Here is a 16,298-nt window from a genome sequence, read left to right on the forward strand (position 1 = left end):
TTGGGTTAGGCAAAATTTATTAGATAAGACATAAAGAGCAGAAATTATAAGAGAAAAAAGTTGATCAAACATATTTCATGAAAAATTTACACTTTTGGTCTTTAAAAGACATCTTAAGAAAATGACAAGGCATAGAAACTACTGGAAGAAAATATATGCAAACCCTCTATTCGATAAGGGACTTATATCCAGCCTAAAAAATTCTTAAAACTCAGTAATAAGACAAGCAATGTGATTTTTAACATGGGCAAAAAACATGAATATACTTTATTAAAAGTACAGAATGACACATAAGCATAAAATGCTAAAAATCATCAGTAATCTTGGAAATGCAAGCTGAAACCACAATGGCTAATACGGAAAAGACTGACAACACCAGGTATTGGTGAGGATGTGGAGCGACTATAACTCTCACATGCTGCAGGTTTTCCAGCCACTCTGGCAAAGGATTTGGTAGCTTCTCATCAAGTTAAACATACACTTAACCATAAAACATATGACACAGCAATCCCACTCTTAGGTCATTTATCCAAGAGAAATGAAAACATATGTCTATACAAAGACCTGTACATAACACTTATAGCAGCTATTCATAAGACCCCCAACGGGAAACAACCCAAACATCTATTAACTGGTAGATGGGTAAATAAAGTATGGACTCTCCATACAGTGGAATACTATTCAGTAATAAAAAGGAATGTAGTAATGATGTGCAAAACAACTTGAATCAATTTCAAGAGCATTATGCCAAGTGAAGGATGAAGGATACAAAAGATTACATACTTGTACAATTCCATTTATGTGAAATTCTAGATGAAGCAAAATACACGGTGGCAGAAACCAGTGACGGCTGAAGGGAGGGGAATGACTATTATAAAGGGGTATGAGGAACTTCTGTGAGCAAAGGAAATATTCTATATCCTGATTATGATGGTAGGTACAAGACTGTACACGTTTGTTGAAACACATCAAATCATATACTTAAATTGAAGAATTTTATTACATGTAAGTTGTACCTCAATAAAGCTGATTTTAAAGTCATACAAACTTAATAAATATTTGTGATACCATATCACTTACCTGCATATGTTTCTTAGGAAAATCCTCATATTAACTATGAATTTGTATCTTTCTCACAGTCTATTTCTAAGCTCTCTCAACCCATTTCTTAAGAGGAGATTTATATTTATAGTGCCTCCCCTTCACAGGTAAGTGGAGGGGGAAGGAGGGCAGAGCAATCTACACTCATGGCTACACATGCCTCACCCTTTACCTATGTAGTGATGTCTCCCTTTTTATCGGGGTTCCGGTACTTCTGTGAGGAATTCTTTTAGCTGAAGTGTCAGTATATGAATGTCAAAGGCTAAAATAAAAATATATTCTCTCATCTTTTAGTAAAAATAGAGAACTAGAAAGAAATATCCCCCACTTTTTGTAAATAAATTATTACACATGTGTATGGATATTTTTATATACCCATCAAGTAGAATCAAAAAAGATCTTAGATTTTGATTTTCCTATAACCATAAACTACTGTTGGGTATTCAGGAAAAAGTGGCTCTATGTCTAACAGGTCCCAAATTTTTGAGTCCTGGTTGATAACAACCCAAAGGCAGTTTCACTAAGTACACCAGCAGATTTTATGTATGACATACCACACTCATATTCTATGGTACAATGTTCATGGGCTAAGTGGGAGATTGCTGGCAGGTCTACTTACTTCAACCATTCCTTGATGGGGTCAAGAGAGGCAACAGGAATGGCATTGATCATTGTCACTTTCTTGCTGTAGTCCTTGTAGACGATTACCATGTCAAAGTTCTTCAGGTGAAACTGGACTCGCTCAAAGTGAATCAGCTCCACTTCATCCAACGTCACCACAAAAGGTGGCTGTCAGGAAAGAACAGGATTATTTTCATAAAAATACTTCCCACAAAGCACTAGCATTTTCAAACACTTTCAGGATCTAAAAATCACTACACAAAGGATAACTAAACTGTTTTTTTGTTTGTTTTGGGGGGCAAAGACTAAATACAAGATACCAAGAAGCCCCAGTGAAAGGATCCTCAAGGAGAATACATTTAAGGAAATTATGTAAAGAAACCATCTTTAAAAACGAAAGAGACTTTTAAAGAATCATTTGTTCAGTAAGTTTTATACCTAAGTATCAAAAATGAAAATCCAAAGAAATAAGGACCTAGTTTTCAAAATGTCTACCCTCTTGCCTTCTTTTCTCTAATACTTGTTTTCCTAAAAAGAGGTCAGAAATACTCACCCACTCTGTAGCATTTACCAGCGCACTACTAGTGGGCTGGAGGAGGCAGGTACTCCTATAGGGAGCGCCATTGAATCTGAAAGACAGCAAGAAACTCACCTAAGATGGGGCTCATTGCAAGGGAAACTGCTGCTGCCACAACAGGCTTCTTTCCTTTTCCCATTCCAAACACAACTCCAGCATGCTTGCTGGAAACTCATTTCCAGAGGGAGCCTCTCAGTCTTAGCCATTCACCCCAGCCCTTAAACATTTCCAAGAAGGAATGGATGTCCATAGGAAAAAGGACATGATATGTCATGTTAAATTATTATTAAAGGAAGAATAACTAATTTTTCTAAAGGCCAAAAAGAGGAGGAGATACATTACCCCAAGTCCCTAAAAGGCACTTCAAATTCCAGTTCCTCCTTAGTTAGAGCCTCTACTTTCTCAATGAAATTTTTAAAGGCTGTTTTCAGTTTGTGCCTCATTTCTCGTTCCATCTGCAGAAGAAAAAATTACGAATTAACTACAGTTATCACTTGTTAATAGTAATCCCTTCAAAAAGCATGAAGTGCTTTTGTAGTCCTTAATTCTGGTAACTATGATACTAGCACAGATACTTTATTACAGGTCACCATAACATTAACTGTAGAGCTGAGCCTGCAACTTAAGTCTAATCCATAAGCCACAGCACTACACCATGCCAGCAGATACTTGAGAAAGTTCTGCAGATAGTTTCAGGTGTTGTTTATAAAATATAACAATTACTGAACTCAGATCTGGACTGCATCCTACCTCACTCCCCTGCAAAACAAAATTTCACCTGCTCAGCATAGAGGTCATCTCGGTCATGCATATGCTGATGTTTCCCCAAGTCTGTGGTGATCTCCCCCACTTCTGTGTAGAACTGCACATCTGTGTGCCGCTTCTTCCCAAACATGATGGCATTCTGAGGGCACAAAGCAGAAAGAACAAGAAAGAAGTCAGAAGACTTCTTCCACAAAGAAGTCTACACAACAGACAAGCAAGATAACAACAAAACATGAAAATATTAAAACATCTACACTGGAAACCACAGCATTTATGTAAAAACAAACCATCCCTGGTGTCATCATCAATGATGACATCTGGGAATATGAAAGAGTATAAATTTTTAAAAGATTATGTTGGTAATAAATTGTCTAAAGCAAAAATTTTCAGAAACAGGAATTTGGAGAAGACCTTATACGTTTCGGAGGTCATTATATATCACACCAAAGGAACAAACACGCTTAGCACCTTCTAGGTGTCAGGCACTGTGGACTTTATAAGCATTATTTGATTCAATCCTCCTGATGATCTTATGCAATAGGTGATATTTTTCATCACTATTTCAAGGGAAAGAGGGAGATAGAAAGATCTTGCCCAAGAGCTCATAGCTAGCTGATAAAAAGATATACCTTGAGGTGAAAGTGCAAGACAATAATCATTTCCCCATCACACGGCTGGAACAAAGCATGCTTGATGTTATTGTATAGAATATCCACTTTGTCTCCTCGGACAGACGTGAAGCGAAAACCTGGCGGGGGAAGAAAGGAAGCAGCTAAGTATCAAGGAACATCATCAGGTTAGGCCAGAAGGTACTGAATCTTTTCTGGCTGATTTGAACAGGGTCAGAGGAAATGTCAATAAGGTACAGAGCTTTCCTTTCCTTCTGGCCATACAGCGATGTCAAAGTAGATTCCTCCAAGCACTTCCTTGTCCTACTATATTATCTGATCTGTCATTCCTACAAATGTGCCCCTGAAGACAAAGCCCAGGCTCATGAGACATCATCCATACCATTGACATGGGCCTCCAGTGAGCCTTGCATCCTCTTTTGGGCAATATTCGGGCGAATGTACAGATCTTTCAGTTTGGGATTACTCCGGTTTAGATTGATCACCAGTGAGTCTTGTTTCACAATGCCCTAAGCAGAATGAAAATCAATGTGAATTTTCACGTATCTTTCCATGTCCCCAAAACCCACATGTGTCCTTTTGCACAAAGGTGCTTTGTTGGTGTTCAGGTTCACCTCTTTCTCTTTTTCTTCTGCTTCCCGAGTCTTGTAACGCTTCTGCACTTCTTTTATAATTCGGAAAGCATTCTGAAGGTTCAAGGCTGGTACTGTCTGTTCTCCAGGTGCCTTCATATTTGAAGCTCGGTATGTACTGCAGAAAAGGGGAAGCACTTATGTGAGTTTCTTTATTACGCCAGGTAACCTGAACCCATTATTATGTTTTATAACTGGTTTAATTATCTTTTAGGAGAAAAACGTACTACTGACTGGTGAAACAATGTCTGGAAAACTGAAAAAACCTCCCTTTCTTCTCTCTTAAACAGAGAATATTATAAATGACTAATCCATTGGGTGGGGGAAACACACATATATTTCAAATCCAGCATAAACTTCCCCAAATTATCCTATTCCACCTCAAGAATGAATAGACTCCAATGTGGCACACATTTGAGATTTTATCACCAAATATGTATATAGTGAGAATAAAATATCTTCACGAGGATTTAAATTAGGTTCCATCCTCAAAACAGTACAAAGTTAGCAAGGTGAACCTAATCAAGTGCCACTGAGGAAGGTGCTGCCATTCACTAGAATGGGGGAGAACACAGCACAGAGAATGAAATGTTTCTGAGGGTAGCACTTCTGCCAACAGGCATTTGGGGATGGTTGTTTTCCTGGGAACTCACATTTCCTTGACAAAAGTGGCTTCTGGGTTAGGAAAGATGTTGCCCTCATTCCTGCCCAGAGCACTGCCTGGGCAATAGAAGTTGATTCGCAAGTAAGTATAATCTCCTTCCACAGACATACTTATATTCTGTTCAAAGAAAGGAAAAGCATTAGCAAAATAAACAAACAGATTTCTTTCCTAGATAAAGATCAGTAGCTATAGAGATGCTAAAATTTAGTAGTTACAAGCTGCTAAACCTAGCTTGTAATCCTTAATCTAAAACTAATAAACTACATATTTAGCCTATTTTTTTATATGACCAAATGTGTGTTTCCAAAAGAATCACTGAGTTCTCAAAGTTCTTTCTCTGTGCCACATTTATGAAAAAAGGTTAAAAAATTCTCAAAGTTCAAAGAGAAACAGGCAAATTATGTTTCTAGACTAGATCATTTAACTTTCTCCAAAGTGCAAACTGGAAAGGAAGAAAAATGACAGCAGGAGATTAGGGATGGGGGAAAGTCAGTAATGTGGGAAAGGTAGAGTCAGAAGGAGCAGAATGTGAGAGACAATGCAGACAAGACAGTCATCTATGATAAGCAAAAGAGTCATCTATTTTAAGACACTGTTTGGATGGAGCTTGATTCAAAGTTAGTACCTTTATTGTGGCAATGTGAAAAGGCGTCGCAATGCCAAACACAGGCATTATTACAGTCTCGTATTTCTTATCAATATAGATCTTCATTTCCCGAATATGTGGTTCCTTAGGCATCAAAGACGGGTTTTTATAGGACACATTAGATTTACGAGCTCTGGAGTGGGAATAAGATGTTTTTGAGAAATTTCTGCACAACACATATAACCCTAAAACAATCTTGCTACTCCATGCAAACTCTTACTTCTGAATCTGCTGTTCCCCTTTCTGTTCAGTCAATCGCCTCTTTGCTTCCTCATTGAGTTGAGCTGCCAGTTCTTTTTGATGTGCTCTTCGCTTTTCTTCTGCAGTCATCTCATTCTGGAGAAGGGAAAACCCAAGTTATCAAAACCTGTGAACCATCAAAGTAATACAGTAAACTTAATACAGTAAACTTACTCGTGTTCTTTCTGTAAGTAATGCTGCTCGGGAACCTCTTCCCAACAGGTCCTCAGCCTCATCTTTCTCCTCTTCCTCTTCTTCCTCATCCTCATTCTATGGGGGAAAAAAAATCATAATCAGAAATTCAGGTCTTAATTATTTTAGCCAATATTGTTTATCTTCTTCACTGTATCAAACCTCCTACACCACTCATTTATCTTCTTCCTACCTTTAGAAAAATCCCCACGTTCTTCACTTTCTTCTTCACAGAAGTGAGAATGGTAGCCGGGCCATCCTGGAATACAAGTAAGAAGTTAGACATCTGTCAGAGCATTTAAGTGAAACACTTTCACTTTCAAACCCAGTAAATAGCTGGGCCATGCTTTGAACCTTCTGGTACTAAAAAATCTTTGACAACAAATAAAACCAGTTATCTTCTGAAACGCACATCAGGAACTACAATTTGGGAGGCAACGCTGGGATCATGATTAAGAATACGGGCTTGATTTGAAACCTGGCTCAAGCACTTTCCAGCTCTGTGACATTAGACAAGTTACTTATACTTCTGTGCCTCAGTTTCTTTATCTGCATACTTGGATAAGAATATTTACTTCACAGGGTTATTATAAGGATTCAATGAATTAATGCATAAACATGCTTAGCTTATAATAAGAGCACTTAAATATTTGCTATTATTAAGAATCAGTTCCTGCTAAGTGAAAGAAACCAGTCACAAAAAGACCCCAAATATCCAGAAAAGGCAAATCCTTAGAGATAGAAAGTCAGTGCCTAGGCCTGAGGGGGAAGTGGGGAGTGACTGCTAATGCACACAAGGTTTCTGAGGTGATGAAAATGTTCTAAAGTTAGACTGTGGTGATAGTTGCATAACTGTGAATATACTAAAAATCACTAAATTGTACACTTTAATTGTATGGTAGGTAAACTGTAGCTCAATAAAGCCATTACTAAAAAAAAAATCAGTTCCATTATCAGAATCAGTTCCTGACATTATCATAATCGAAGTTCAAGCCACAATGTAATAAAGGGTTTGGCTTAAACAATCTCTATCCCTAGCTGTATTAGGCTATCATAGGGATCTCTCCTTCCCCTTAGCTAGCATTTAACAAATATAAAAACAAAAAACCCACATAAAATAGATAAGCAATAAACAAGAGTAAATAAGGATTTACTATGTAGCGCAGGGAACTATATGCAGTATCTTATAATAATTTGTAATGGAAAATAATCTGAAAAAAATATGTAACTGAATACTTTGCTGTACATCTGATACTAACATAATATTATAAATCAACTATACTTCAATTAAAAAAAAGGAGGGGGGAACCATAGGGTAAAAATGCGCTTCCAAAGTCAGTTCATGACCACTCAAAGTGGAAGAAGCAATACATACCTCATCCACAAGCACTGTGTCACCAATGAATAGGGCATAGGTTTTCTCTTCTGGTTTCTTCCCTTCCTTGTTAGTCAGGTCTGAGAATCCCAAATTGATGCTGAAAACCATTCCTAAAAGAGCAAAACAGGAATGAGTCAATGACTGTGAAAGGATGGAGAAGTGTGATTTTATACAGAATAGAGGGAGACAAAGCAAAAAGAAAAGTTTTAAAAAAGTTATTTTTCTATTGCATGCATGTAAGACTCACCTTTCTTCAGTTTGTACTGATTTTTACTATTAATTACTAAAGAGCCTTCACGGAATTCAATGCCCATTCCAAACCTAAAAAAGGAATGAAGAGAAACTTTAGCAATAGGCTAAAAGACCTCTAACCTGAGTCAAGTACAATATATCCTATTTCAATTTTCAAGATAAGGCAAGCAAACATGCTGAGTGATTTGCCCCTGATGATCAGTCAGTTAAAGAAGATCTGAGGACAGTCTTTGGGTTAATATGTTGAAAATGACTTTCTAATTAAGTACTGCATATAACATTTATTATATTTAGTAGAATGTGATAACTGGCTTCATTAAGTCACCTAGGCCAAGACTTGGTATAGGTCAATATATTTCCTCTTGTCCATCAGAGAAGGACAGAAATAAACTATATACCCCAACTAGCTTCCATCTAAGGAGACTGCCTAGAGCTTTTGTTTCTCAAATGTCTTTGGTTCTGTAAGATGTTATTAGGTATTTCTAGATGTTCAGTGGTCAAATACATTTGAGAAACACTGGATAAAATAAAAATTGAAAAAAGAATTTAAATAGTAGGATATCTCAGAGTACTTAATTTGCAAATATGAGCTGAGGTGTTCTAAGAAAGGAAATATAGTATGTAATGTCTCCTCACATTTGTAATTTAAGGCTGCAACACTACTGGCATCTACTACATTGGTCTGGAAAAATCTCCACCCTATCCCTGGGAGTAGAACTCAAGCATTTCTCACATTCTCTGATAACCCAATGTGTCTGGCACACAGTTAAGTTTAATAGTCCATAAATACTGGTTGAATCATCTAAGAATATTTTGCCTGACTGCCAGTCACGAAAATTGACTCAGAGTGACAATGTATATCATAGCATCTTACCCAAGGTTTTTGGTAATTCTGTTCAGCAGCTCTGGCTTCTGCTTTTTAACCACATCCATGACAGCATTATATACATCACATATCTTCACACCTAATGAGACAGACATGGGACATTAAAGCATCTTTCAGAAAAAAAAAAGCCCCAAATCACATTTTTTTAATCAACATTTTTTTCACCTATTAAGTCCACTAGGGACTTCCCTGGTGGCACAGTGATTAAGAATCCACCTGTCAATCCAGGGGACACAGGTTCCAGCCCTGGTCTGGGAAGATCCCACATGCCGCGGAGCAACTAAGCCCATGCGCCACAACTACTGAACCTGCGCTCTAGAGCCCGTAAGCCACAACTACTGAAGCCCACGCGCCTAGAGCCCGTGCTCTGCAACAAGAGAAGCCACTGCAGTGAGAAGCCCCCACACCGCAACAAAGAGTAGCCCCCACTTGCTGCAATTAGAGGAAGCCTGCGTGCAGCAACAAAGACCCAATGCAGCCATAAATAAACAAATAGATAGACAGAGAGATAAATAAATAAATAAATATTTCCTAAAGCAGGGTTTCTCAAAGCATAAAATAAGGACTACAGTTGCAGGAGTAGTAGGACTTAGAAATCTGCATTTTAAAAAACAATCTGCCTGATCATTCTTTAATTACACTGTTTTTTAGAATCACTCCAGTGGGACTGTGGAACCCCAGTTGGTTTCATTGAAATAATTCAAGAGTTGATTAAAAAGTATCACATTAAACTTATTATACATTTTGAAAAACAGGACTACTAAATGGGTGAATTACTGGAAGAACTCTGGACTTAATTTTTCAGGGTCTAGGATATGAATACATATTTCAAGCCAGATATGGTAGCCTCAGAGGGGTTTTTATTATTAAACTACCTAGGACTATGATCTCTAATTGGATTTCTCAAGATCGACTTGAGGTATCATGGGGGAATGGTGCCTGGAAGCTCTGCAAAACATGAGCGGGCTTACGAAGTAGTTTGAAGGTGGTAAACATGAAGTCCCATTTAGCCATCTGGGAGTGAAAAGTCTCAAGGCAAAAGAGGTGTCAAGTGCTTTGCTCTTGAGGTAGGCAGCTGCTTGCTTAGCAGGGCTGCTATTAGATCTCTCAAACTAAGATTCCGGGTATCCATTCAATATAGGATTAATATTACACAGCCTGCTGGGAGAGATACTACTTCTCAGAAGTTTCTCAAGAAAAGTAATAAGGCCAGAGTATTTTATGAAGATCTGGACACAGAGGCCTAACCAGTCAGAGGTTTTTTTAAACAACAGTATTAAAACCACAATAACCACCCATGCATAAAAGTACACTGAGGAACTAAATGCTAGGATGACTGGAGGTTAGTAAAATCTATTCTATTTACAGTACAAGAGCCTCAGGGATAAACACGCCCATAAATGCTACATTTTTGTTACATGATTTCTAAACCTTATCTAAGGCACCTTACCATGTCTTAGTTCCTTTAGCAGCTCCTCTTGAAGCTGAAGCAAAAAGTTGTAATTTTCTTGAACCTCCTGAGAAGGATCAACCATCAAAGTGCGAACAAGGTTGGAGCAGTAAGATTTGAAGCGAATACCCATGGCACAGGTAATGGCCCCAAAATGCATGTGATTCTTGTCACTAGAGACCAAAGGAAGAAAGCATTTCATTACACAAACTAGTGAAGTCCTTAGTATCACTAACACACACATCTGTAATCACTACCTTTCCCTGCTATATCCCAAAGCTGAAGCGGAAAAATGACCTAAACTTTTTTAAAAAAGAACAAATCAGTTTATAAATGCTCTGGAGTAACTTTAATGGCCAAAGCTTTTAGGATAAAAATTCAGTAAAAAGTTGTTGTATCCTAAGTATGTAAAACATATACTGAATTTTATTCATTATAACCTAACAGCATGATGGTAAGGCATCACCTTTCCACCAGTCCACTATGAATTCACCATGAATTAATCCTTTCCAACCAACCAGGACACACAGCATTCTTTACAGTATTTTAATTTTTATTTTCTTATTTATTTTAAAGCCTATGGTTATAACATCATCGCATGTATGTATGTATGTATGGATTTATTTATTTATTGGTTGCATTGTGTCTTAGTTGCGGCATGCTGGAACTTTGTTGAGGCGTGCGGGATCTTTTGTTGTGGCACAGGCTCTTTGCTGTGGCGCACGAGCTTCTCTCTAGTTGTGCTGTGCGGGTTTTTCTCTCTCTAGTTGTGGTGCGTGGGCTCCATCCAGGGTGTATGGGCTCTGTAGCTGTGGCGCACGGGGTCCAGAGCACTGGGCTCTGTAGTTGCAGCACTCGGGCTCTTTCATTGAGGCGCGCGAGCTCAGTAGCTGTAGTGCGTGGGCTTAGTTGCCCCGCGGCTTGTGGGATCTTAGTTCCCCAACCAGGGATCGAACCCACGTCCCCTGCATTGGAAGGCAGATTCTTTACCACTGGACCACCAGAGAAGTCCCCTCTTTACAGTATTTTTTAAAAATCAGAAGGGGAATTACATTATGATATATCTAATAAGATTTTTTTTCAACATTTTGCATTTTTCTCGGCATTTTAAATCATCTGGAAAATGCTTACAATCAAATACTCAAGTAAGAAATGAGTAACTGTGAAATAAAATTAAAATATGCATAGAATAAGACAACAAGATAATGTAAAAAGCAGGCTAATGATTATTCTTTCTCCTCCTACTTTTTTTTTTTTTAATAAATTCATTTTATTTATTTATTTGGCTGCGTTGGGTCTTCGTTTCTGTGTGAGGGCTTTCTCTGGTTGCAGCGAGCAGGGGCCACTCTTCATCGCGGTGCGCGGGCCTCTCACTATCGTGGCCTCTCCTGTTGCAGAGCATAGGCTCCAGATGCGCAGGCTCAGTAGTTGTGGCTCATGGGCCCAGTTGCTCCGCGGCATGTGGGATCTTCCCAGACCAGGGCTCGAACCCGTGTCCCCTGCATTGGCAGGAAGATTCTCAACCACTGTGCCACCAGGGAAGCCCCTCCTCCTACTTTTTTGAATTCCAGAATGAGTCCAAGAAAAAAAACAGGCCAAAGGCTGAAATGCTCTGGTTGTTGTTATATTTTGAAATTCTCCTACTTACCTCACCACACTGAACTTGAGGTTATAGTTGCCACCACTCTGAATGATAGGAGGGTAACACATTTCCACAGTAGAAGGGTCTGCCCCGGCTAGGTATTTTTTCTCTTCTATGGCCTTTTCCACAGACTCAGCCAGTTTGCTGTGTCGAACTTTCTGTAAGTATACCCAGAAATAAAACAATACTTACTAGAGAGTGGCAGAGGGGTGTTGGGTTTTTGGATATCACCATTTGAAGATAACATATATCCTGATATCATATAGGATGCTACAGAAGTCTTACGAAGTGGTTTATGCACCACTTAACATACTGGTGTACATGCAAAGCAAATTTAGAGAATATGTGGAATTCACAGCTATTCAAGGAATTCTCAAGTGAAATACTGGGTAACCTCCAGAAACTACAGTGCAGGTTTATAGTTATTTTGAAAGAGAGCTGGCACAATTACACACCAACTTATGTATCAAAGGAAGGTGAACACACACCAAAAAACGCCGCATGGGAGAGACTTACTTCTGCTTCATTAAAACAGTAAAAAGACGCCCCCCTCTCTTTTCACCTCATCTGCATCGACTATTTCCATGACTCTTTCCTTGAAGAATTTGTTGAAGACCTCAGAGGTGATGCTGGCTGCTTTCTTCATTAGATTGAGCTCTCCATCCTCCTTTACAGCAATGGTATAGGCCACAACTGCACTGATGTCTATCTGCAATCAAAGCGATAAACAGTTTCTAACATGCAGATACGGAATTGCTAAAGAAATATCTCTCCCCCAAGTCAAATATTATCAGTGATGATATCTGGTTATTTAACAGCAAACTACTCATCAGCAGTCTGCAGAATATCTAAATCTCTTCTTCTTGGATTGAATAAACATCTGAAAGAGCTCTTTACCAGGTCACTGGTGTAGTCTAAGAGGCATTAAACTAATGTATCATTTAAAATGTAAATATAAATGCCTCTCTCTTGAGGTTTCCATAAAGGCTGAAGGAAGGCAGACAGGAAAGAGAAGAAAAACAAAACAAAATTTTTTTTGGACAAGAGATCTTCCTCAGTTTCCCTCTGAAGTACCTGAACTCTCTCCTGAATGCCTCATTCCTAACTGGAAAGAAAACTGCCTTACTGCTCAGCCGAAGGGAATGACAAATGGAAATGTGAATGAATATATAGCTTTCCCAAAACAAGTTCTCTGCATTATCTGTTATGGAAGCTCCTCACAATTTTGTCTTCTCAACTCTCAATGTGCCTATTTCCAAGAGTATTCTTACTTTGTCAAAGCCCTCTTTGTTGAGGCAGTCATTCCAGCTCTTCATGAACTCTCCTGGGAACTTGTCTTTGCTGAACACTCCAATCTTCTTGCCATTCTTGCTTTCTTTAATGGCTTCAATCATTTTATCAAAGCTGCTCTTATTACTTTCATTCTATCAGTGCCACAGGGAGGAAAAGGGGTTCAATTTCAGAATTAGACATCTATGTTCTACTAGTACTAGGCAGAGAATATTCTAAACTACAGAAAGAATAAATTCTATTTCCCCTTCTACTACCTACTTCTTTAGGGCAGACTATAACACACCAAAAGGTAACGCAAAATTTCTTTGGATATCTTTATATGCTTAAGTGAAGTACCACATAAGCGGAGAAGGCTATTCTTTTTCTTCAGGAACAGCTAAGAAACTCAAATACAAAGGTGAACAACATTTTGAGAAGAAATCTTTTCAGAAGAGAAGTGGGCAGTATAACAAAAAAGAGTACATTTGATAGAAACTGGAAATGAGGTATGCCTCATTTTCCTTAAGGATATTTAAAAGCTATTTGTTCTAATTAAGGCACTCAGATTAAAACAAACAAGTTGACAGTGTCAAGAATGGATAAAGTTAGTGTTCACCAGAATTTCATAACCCATTTGTCTTACTGCAGAACTGACAGGACTACTGAACTCTTTTCTTCCTGACTAACAAATGACAGTCAGCTAAATCTTCCCCTGTATTTTTTAAATTCCTAGAAGGCTTTTCTGTTTATCACTTTTAAACATTCTTTCACATTTATGACACCTTCTTTATTAGTTCTGACCTTTTCTCGTATGAGCAGTGTGATGGCAGGGGCTCCATTAGCATTCTCATTGCCCTTAGTGTTAGCAATCTGTTTCAAGAACTCCACTTTTTTCTTGCTGGCCATAAAGATGATTTTGTCATCACAGAAGACCATGATAGTATCAGTTAGTTCATAACCAAAGAGCCATGTCTATGGGAAAAGACAACGGTGTGTACAGATACAAAAAAATTAATGTACTTACACAGAAATATTTATAAATTAAGGTATCTGGAATTAACTTCCAAATAATCGTGGAATGGGGAACCTGGATGTAGATTCAAATGAAATGAGATTGGTCAGGAGTTGACAATTTATTGGGTAATGGGTACACAGGAGGAGTTCAATGTATTCTTTTACCTACTTTTATTTGTTTGAAACATTCCATAATAAAGACCATCAAACCGCTTGGATAATTTGTGTTTATAGGAAGTATATTACTGTTTAGTAGGACAGAAATGCATAAAACAAGAGACAGAGAAGCACCTCAGGGAACTGTGCATTCTAGCTCCCCAAAGATTGTTAGTTGCCTACCAATTACTCATATCTTCTCTCTCAAAGAGACTCATGACCTTTAGCTGGGCAAAATGCTCAGCACAAAGACCCTATTTCCCATCCTTTCTTGCAGCTAAGCATGACCATTAGGTTAAATTTGGGCCAATAAGTTATAAGTATTCTGTGGGACTTCAAGAAAGTCTCTTTAAAAAAGGAGGGAGGGTCTCCCATTTTATTCCCTCTCTCCATTCTTTTTGCTCAGAATGCAGATATAAGGGTGAAGCTGCAGCAAATTTTGCAAAATGAGCACAAGGGCTATACTCTATGGATGGCAGAGTAGAGACCGGGAAAAAACCTGGGTCCCTGAAGACTATCTAAGAGAAAAAGAAATATTTTTTTTAACCCACTGTTATTTAGATTTTTCTGTTATTTAAAGTTAGATCCATCCTAATTTATATACTTCTCTTCCTTTTTCCTTATGTTCTAAATCAGTGCTGTTCACTGAACTTTTTGTGACAGAAATATTCTGTATGTCCTCTGTCTAACATGATAGCTACTACTGACTGAGTACTTGAGACTTAGGACTGAGAAGTTAAAACTTTAATGTGGCTAGTGGCTATGATAATGAACAGTCTAGTAGCTGATTCAATGACTCTCAGGGCTAAACACAGCTGTAAATTTCTCACCTGTAACGCAGTTGATTTGGCATAAACGATTTCTTCATCAACACCCACTGATACAACAATGGCATCAACGTTGGCATACTCATCTTCTCCTTTCTGAAAAGTAGAGTAATTTGTTCATTTTCTTTCACACTAGCAAAATAGGAATACAAACTTCAGTATTTACCCAAGATATGTGTAATTTTTTCCTAACAGAAATTCTAAGTTTAAGGTACATGTTTGCCTGGCAACCTCACAGCCATCACTTACTCTATTTTTATTTGTTTGTTTTTTTGTGATACGCGGGCCTCTCTCTCTTGTGGCCTCTCCCGTTGCGGAGCACAGGCTCCGGACGCACAGGCTCAGCGGCCACGGCTCACGGGCCTAGCCGCTCCGCGGCATGTGGGATCTTCCCGGACCGGGGCACGAACCTGTGTCCCCTGCATCGGCAGGCGGACTCTCAACCACTGCGCCACCAGGGAAACCCTACTCTATTTTTAAAACAGCTTTCTGAGACAGAATTCACATACAATTCACCCACTTTAAGTGTACTGTTCAGTGGTTTTCTGTGTATTTAGTTATGCAGCTATCACAAATTTTAGAACATTTTCATCCTCCCCCAAAAAACCCATTAGCAATAATTATCCATCTCCCCCCAGCCCTAGGCAACCACTAATCTCATTTGTCCCTAAGGGTTTGTCTATTCTGGGCATTTCATATAAATGGAATCATAATATGTGGCGTTTGTGTCTGGCTTCTTTCACTTAACATGCTTTCAAGGTTCATCTATGTTGTAGTATGTATCAATACCACATTCCTTTTTATTGCTGAGTAACATTCCATTATGTGGATATACCACATTGTATCCATTCATCAATTGTTTGATATATGGGTTGTTTCCATCTTTTGGCTACTGTGAATAATTCTGCTATAAACATTCACGGAAGTTTCTGTGTGCACATATTTCTCTTGAGTATATATCTAGGTGAGGGATTGCTCGTTATATGGTAACTCTATGTTTAACTTTTTTTTTCTTTTTTGCGGTACGCGGGCCTCTCACTGTTGTGGCCTCTCCCATTGTGGAACACAGGCTCCAGACGCGCAGGCTCAGCGGCCATGGCTCACGGGCCCAGCCACCCCGCGGCATGTGGGATCCTCCCGGACCAGGGCACGAACCCACGTCCCCTGCATCAGCAGGCGGACTCTCAACCACTGTGCCACCAGGGAAGCCCTAAGTTTAACTTTTTGAGGAAACACCAGACTGTCTTCTAAAGTGCCTGCACTATTTTACATTCCCAATAGTAACGTATGAGGGTTCCACTTTCTCCACATGCTGACCAACACTTGTTACCTTTTTTATTATTTTATTATTTAT

The 16,298-nt window shown here is 38.7% G+C and overlaps 1 protein-coding gene across 2 annotated transcripts in view; it reads right to left on the reverse strand.

Annotated features, from left to right (window-relative positions):
- The window catches only part of SUPT16H (SPT16 homolog, facilitates chromatin remodeling subunit), a 33,478-nt gene that overhangs the window by 5,500 nt on the left and 11,680 nt on the right, over positions 1 to 16,298 (reverse strand). Inside the window, exons 2-22 of one of the 2 annotated variants that reach the window (XM_032623154.1) lie at positions 14,948 to 15,040; positions 13,749 to 13,919; positions 12,947 to 13,099; positions 12,238 to 12,384; positions 11,682 to 11,833; positions 10,034 to 10,206; positions 8,572 to 8,662; positions 7,693 to 7,766; positions 7,443 to 7,555; positions 6,261 to 6,326; positions 6,050 to 6,145; positions 5,856 to 5,971; positions 5,615 to 5,768; positions 4,979 to 5,106; positions 4,308 to 4,443; positions 4,076 to 4,202; positions 3,694 to 3,812; positions 3,078 to 3,203; positions 2,642 to 2,754; positions 2,276 to 2,351; positions 1,721 to 1,890 (exon numbers count right to left, since the gene is read on the reverse strand). In XM_032623154.1, the coding sequence (XP_032479045.1) occupies positions 1,721 to 1,890; positions 2,276 to 2,351; positions 2,642 to 2,754; positions 3,078 to 3,203; positions 3,694 to 3,812; positions 4,076 to 4,202; positions 4,308 to 4,443; positions 4,979 to 5,106; positions 5,615 to 5,768; positions 5,856 to 5,971; positions 6,050 to 6,145; positions 6,261 to 6,326; positions 7,443 to 7,555; positions 7,693 to 7,766; positions 8,572 to 8,662; positions 10,034 to 10,206; positions 11,682 to 11,833; positions 12,238 to 12,384; positions 12,947 to 13,099; positions 13,749 to 13,919; positions 14,948 to 15,040 (2,594 nt within the window). The remainder of the gene's footprint in view (positions 1 to 1,720; positions 1,891 to 2,275; positions 2,352 to 2,641; positions 2,755 to 3,077; positions 3,204 to 3,693; positions 3,813 to 4,075; positions 4,203 to 4,307; positions 4,444 to 4,978; positions 5,107 to 5,614; positions 5,769 to 5,855; positions 5,972 to 6,049; positions 6,146 to 6,260; positions 6,327 to 7,442; positions 7,556 to 7,692; positions 7,767 to 8,571; positions 8,663 to 10,033; positions 10,207 to 11,681; positions 11,834 to 12,237; positions 12,385 to 12,946; positions 13,100 to 13,748; positions 13,920 to 14,947; positions 15,041 to 16,298) is intronic. The other variant, XM_032623155.1, reaches the window with a different exon arrangement.

This window comes from Phocoena sinus, chromosome 2 (genome assembly GCF_008692025.1).
Source record: "Phocoena sinus isolate mPhoSin1 chromosome 2, mPhoSin1.pri, whole genome shotgun sequence".
Classification (NCBI taxonomy): Eukaryota; Metazoa; Chordata; class Mammalia; order Artiodactyla; family Phocoenidae; genus Phocoena; species Phocoena sinus.